The sequence below is a fragment of the Hordeum vulgare genome, chromosome 4H (assembly GCF_904849725.1).
Source record: "Hordeum vulgare subsp. vulgare chromosome 4H, MorexV3_pseudomolecules_assembly, whole genome shotgun sequence".
Taxonomy (NCBI): domain Eukaryota; kingdom Viridiplantae; phylum Streptophyta; class Magnoliopsida; order Poales; family Poaceae; genus Hordeum; species Hordeum vulgare.
Window position 1 is genome coordinate 380,274,797 of NC_058521.1, and position 4,134 is coordinate 380,278,930.

At 45.0% G+C, this 4,134-nt stretch overlaps 1 protein-coding gene across 1 annotated transcript; it reads left to right on the forward strand.

The window, feature by feature from the left end:
* Nucleotides 1-327: 327 nt before the first annotated feature.
* Nucleotides 328-3,909, forward strand: LOC123446492 (basic proline-rich protein-like). The gene is made up of 2 exons (XM_045123069.1): nucleotides 328-1,221; nucleotides 3,868-3,909. Exons 1-2 carry the CDS (start codon nucleotides 587-589, stop codon nucleotides 3,875-3,877), a joined length of 645 nt encoding a protein of 214 aa, XP_044979004.1. The 5' UTR covers nucleotides 328-586; the 3' UTR covers nucleotides 3,878-3,909.
* The last annotated feature ends 225 nt before the right edge of the window (nucleotides 3,910-4,134 follow it).

The window sequence follows — 4,134 nt, forward strand, 5'->3', positions numbered from 1 at the left end:
GGTTGTCGTATTCACCATTGCATCATGCGCATCATCTGCATTGCATCAGTGCTCCGTCACTGCGAGTTTTGAAAAACTTGCATCCGTTGTTAGTTGCCTGTTCTCTCCGTTCTTGTCGTTGACCGTTTCGAGACCAACCACACACGCACACGCCCGCGACATAGTTAAGAATTGTTTTTAAAGGTGTGTATAAAACTTCTTATGATTGGGTTGAAACTTGGCGTGCAGTCTTATTATTGGGTAGGTAGGTCATGTCCCAAATTTCATTGCAATTGAAGTCTGTTTGATACCCGAACAGTCGATCATAGCGGCGCCGTCATTGGTTTAGTCGTCGGACGTTTCGATGTTTTAAAACGCGTGTCACGGACCACAAACTCCCTCTCATCTCAACACACTACCACTCTACACAACCCACAGCCCACAGAACCTAACACACGATTGGAGCCGTCCGATCACGATCGAACGACTCGAATCGTGTTAAAAAAAGATAGCCCTAGACCGCCTACTATAAATAGCAAGCCTCAATTTCCGCGCCTACCCACCCTACGCCGCTGCCAGCGTCGCCCCTAGCCAATCGGGCTCCGCCATGTCGCCTCCAACAGCCCCCCACCATAGTCCGCCTAGTCCCGGATCTGGCCCGCGAAGCCCGAATCGCCGCCGTGGCTCACCCGCATGCCCGCGCGCCCTGCGTGCTCCCACAGGCATGCCTCCCGTGCGCCGTGGAGCTGCCCCTGCCTCGAGCCGTCCGGAGCTCAGCTGCCCGCCGGACCAGCAGATCGGTGCCCCGTGCCCCGCCGTCGTCTCCCTTTTATTCTTCCTCTCCCCTCTCCCTAATCCCGGTCTCCCTCTTGGTGTGCAGATCCCGCCATGGCCGCCCAGTGCCTCGCCGGCGCGCCGCTCGCCCTGTCGTGCTCGGATCCGGTCAGGAGCCGCCATATCCGGCGGATTCTCGCCATGCCGCGCCCATCCCGGCCTTCCCCGCACCGGGTCCACTCCGCCCTCGCCGCCCCTCGCTACCGTTGACCAGCCACCGCCACACGTGTTCGTCTGCGTGGAGACGAGCGAGCGCCCATGCCGCTCGCTGCAGCGGTTGGCCCAGCCGCTCCCGCTGGCCTGCTCCCCGCGCCAGCCTCCAGCCGCGTGGCCCCGCCTCTCGCAAGGCCCAACCACCCGATCCGCCGGCCATCTTGCCTCCACCGACCTAGGCTCGAGGCCAGCAATGTGAGAAGCTGCCCGCTATGCCTCGCCTTGTGCGCCTTTTAGTTATCCCGTACTCAAAGTTTCGGCATGTGTGTAGATTTGTTTCCTATTGAAAATTTATCCATTTCCCCGGTCATTTAATGAATTATAGAAAATGCATCATTTTAAAACGCAAATAACTCTTTAACCGATGAAAATATTTTAGACATATAAAATATATAGAATTTTGTGTAAATTAATAATTTCCCACTTGCACACATGGTAAAAAGTATATTTAACGTGATGTTTGCATTGTTTTGTGTGATTTCATATTAAAATGAATTAATTCATAGCAAAATAACCGTGCATCGGTTTTGAAAAGTTCATACATGAAAAATGCTTAAAACTTTGTGTAATTTCACATTATCCAACTTTTAACCGTGTTTAAAATAATTAACTTGCTATTTTCATGTAATTTGCATTATGCCATGCTAAAATGGTTCTTATCATAACTAGTTAACCGTAGCAACGATTAAAATGTTCCACATACGTAACTTGGCTAAAAAAAATGTAGAACAACATGATGATATTTATTTTGCTGTTTAACAACTTCAAAAATTGTGTTATAGGCAGAACAATATCAAATCTTAATTTGTATATGGGGACTTTCCGGAATTGTTGTTCGTTGTTCCGGCCTCATTTAAACTTACCTTGAACTCCAAGTAGGTCCTTAATATCTCGTTGCATCCATGATTTAACATGTTGTGGTTCTCATTTGCATACATTTTTCATTCATGACATATTATGTGTGTTGCTCATATCTTTTAAAACGTAACTCCGTTTTAGGTGATCTATATATGTAAATCGACGAGAATGACGTGTAGAATCCCATGGTCCACTTTATTTTTCTACTTAACAAATATAAAATGTGTTTAGTACAGATCTGGATCAATTTCAAAATTCACATATGGGGTCATTTTGGAAATGCTATATGTTGTTTCGACCTTATTTAAAATACCTAGAGAGTGTAATTTATTTATGCTTCACCTCTTGCCTTGTTTAACAACATTTAATGTTGATGGATACCTAAACGGGAGTGAACTGAGTAATTCAAATATGGAGTTTCGAAAATATGCAACTCGTTGCATATCGAGCTTTATCTAATGTGTAGTAATTGATTGTTGTGATTTTCCATGCCATGCATAATTAAACCATACATGCATCATTTGTGCCTGTGCATCATGTCAAGCATATGTTGTGGTGAATAATCTGTGTTAATTCTTGTTTCCGGATTGCTTCTTTTCGATAGAGTTCCAGAAGCATTTCAGAATGTGAGGATTTGTTCGACTACGTTAGTTCGTCTGCTTCACAGATTCGTCCTTCTTCCAAGCGAGATCGCATGCAAGATGGCCATTTCCATCGATACCATTACTATCATTGCCATGCTAGTTGTCTCGTTCCTTTCGCTATGTCTCGTTGCCTACCACTTAAATGTCAGCCTCCCAACATTGCCATGAAAAGCCTCTAATCATTCCACAACCCAGCAAACCCTTGTTTGGCTATGTTACCGCTTTCTCAGCCCTTCTTATGGCGTTGCTAGTTGCAGGTGAATTGTTTTCCATGTGAAAACATGGGTTCCTTGTTATATCATCATATTATTGCTATTTAATTTAATGCACCTATATACCTGGTAAAAGGCGGAAGGCTTGTCCTTTTGGCTAGGTGTTTTGTTCCTCTTTTGCCGCCTTAGTTTCGGCTACCGGTGTTAAGTTCCATATTGAGCGCTCCTAACATGCTTGGGGTTGTTATGTGGACCCCATTGATTTTTGTTCTGGGATAAAACTCTTCTGGCAAGTCCCAACATTGATACTACATTCGCCTAATAACTAATGAACTGTATAGGGAGTAATTAACCCATGGATAATTAATCAACCCCTGGGACAATGCTCCTCATGAGTGTTGGTCCAACACAGAGCAGCTTATTAATGCTCCTAGAGCAATTCAGTGTTTTGGGGTGGTAACCATCGCTCATCCATCATGTCCTGAGAACGAGTTACACGGCTCCTATCGGGATCGTCGACACGTCGGGCGGCCTTGTTGGTTTTGTTTTACCTTTCTCGAACGTCTTGTGCGAGGGATTCCGCGAATACTTTGGGTTTTCTCGAGGTTGAGGTTATCCACCAGGAATTCGAGGAGATCACGGGTTTTCTGTAGTCGAGGTTTCCGACGAAGCGTGTGGTAGTTTGTGATGGACTAGTTGGAGCACCCCGTGATTAAATCTTTATGAGAGCTGTGCCCGCGATTATGTGGCATCTTGGAAACTTTGTTTAACATATAGTTCTAATAACTTAAAGTAAACTTAAATAAAACTTGCCAACTGTGTGCATAACCATGACTGTCTCTTCTCGTGAATTCTACATCTGGAAGAGGACACAGTGGGGTTATGTTTAACGTAAGTAGGAGTTCAGGGTCACTTTGAGATCATTATTAGTTCACGTCTGTTATGCGTAGACCACCGCCTCTTATTCTCGTCCTCGTAAGTTAGGCACTCAAATAAATGCTTAGATGCTTGTTGCAGCCTCACCACTTAACCATAGCTCACCCATTAAGCTTTGCTAGTCTTGATACCTTTGGAAATGAGATTGCCGAGTCCCCGTGGCTCACAAATTACTACAACAACAATTACAGGTACATGTAAAGCGATACTTTGACGCAAGCGAGATGATTGTGTTATTTGGAGTTTCTTCTTCTTCTTCTTCATCGATCCAGGATGGGTTCTAGGCCGACCACCTGGGATAGCAAGGATAGACATCGTTCTTTTATTGTTTTTTTCGTCCGTAGTTGGACCCTGCTCTTCTACATGGTGTTTGGATATATTTTTGTATTGTGTTGTTCATGTTGTACCTTGTGGCGAGTGTAAGCCAATTCCATATACTAATCTCTTGTGTACATGTA

Coding starts and splice junctions, on each gene's coding strand:
- LOC123446492 (XM_045123069.1), top strand. CDS start 587: ATGTCGCCTCCAACAGCCCCCCACCATAGTCCGCCTAGTCCCGGATCT.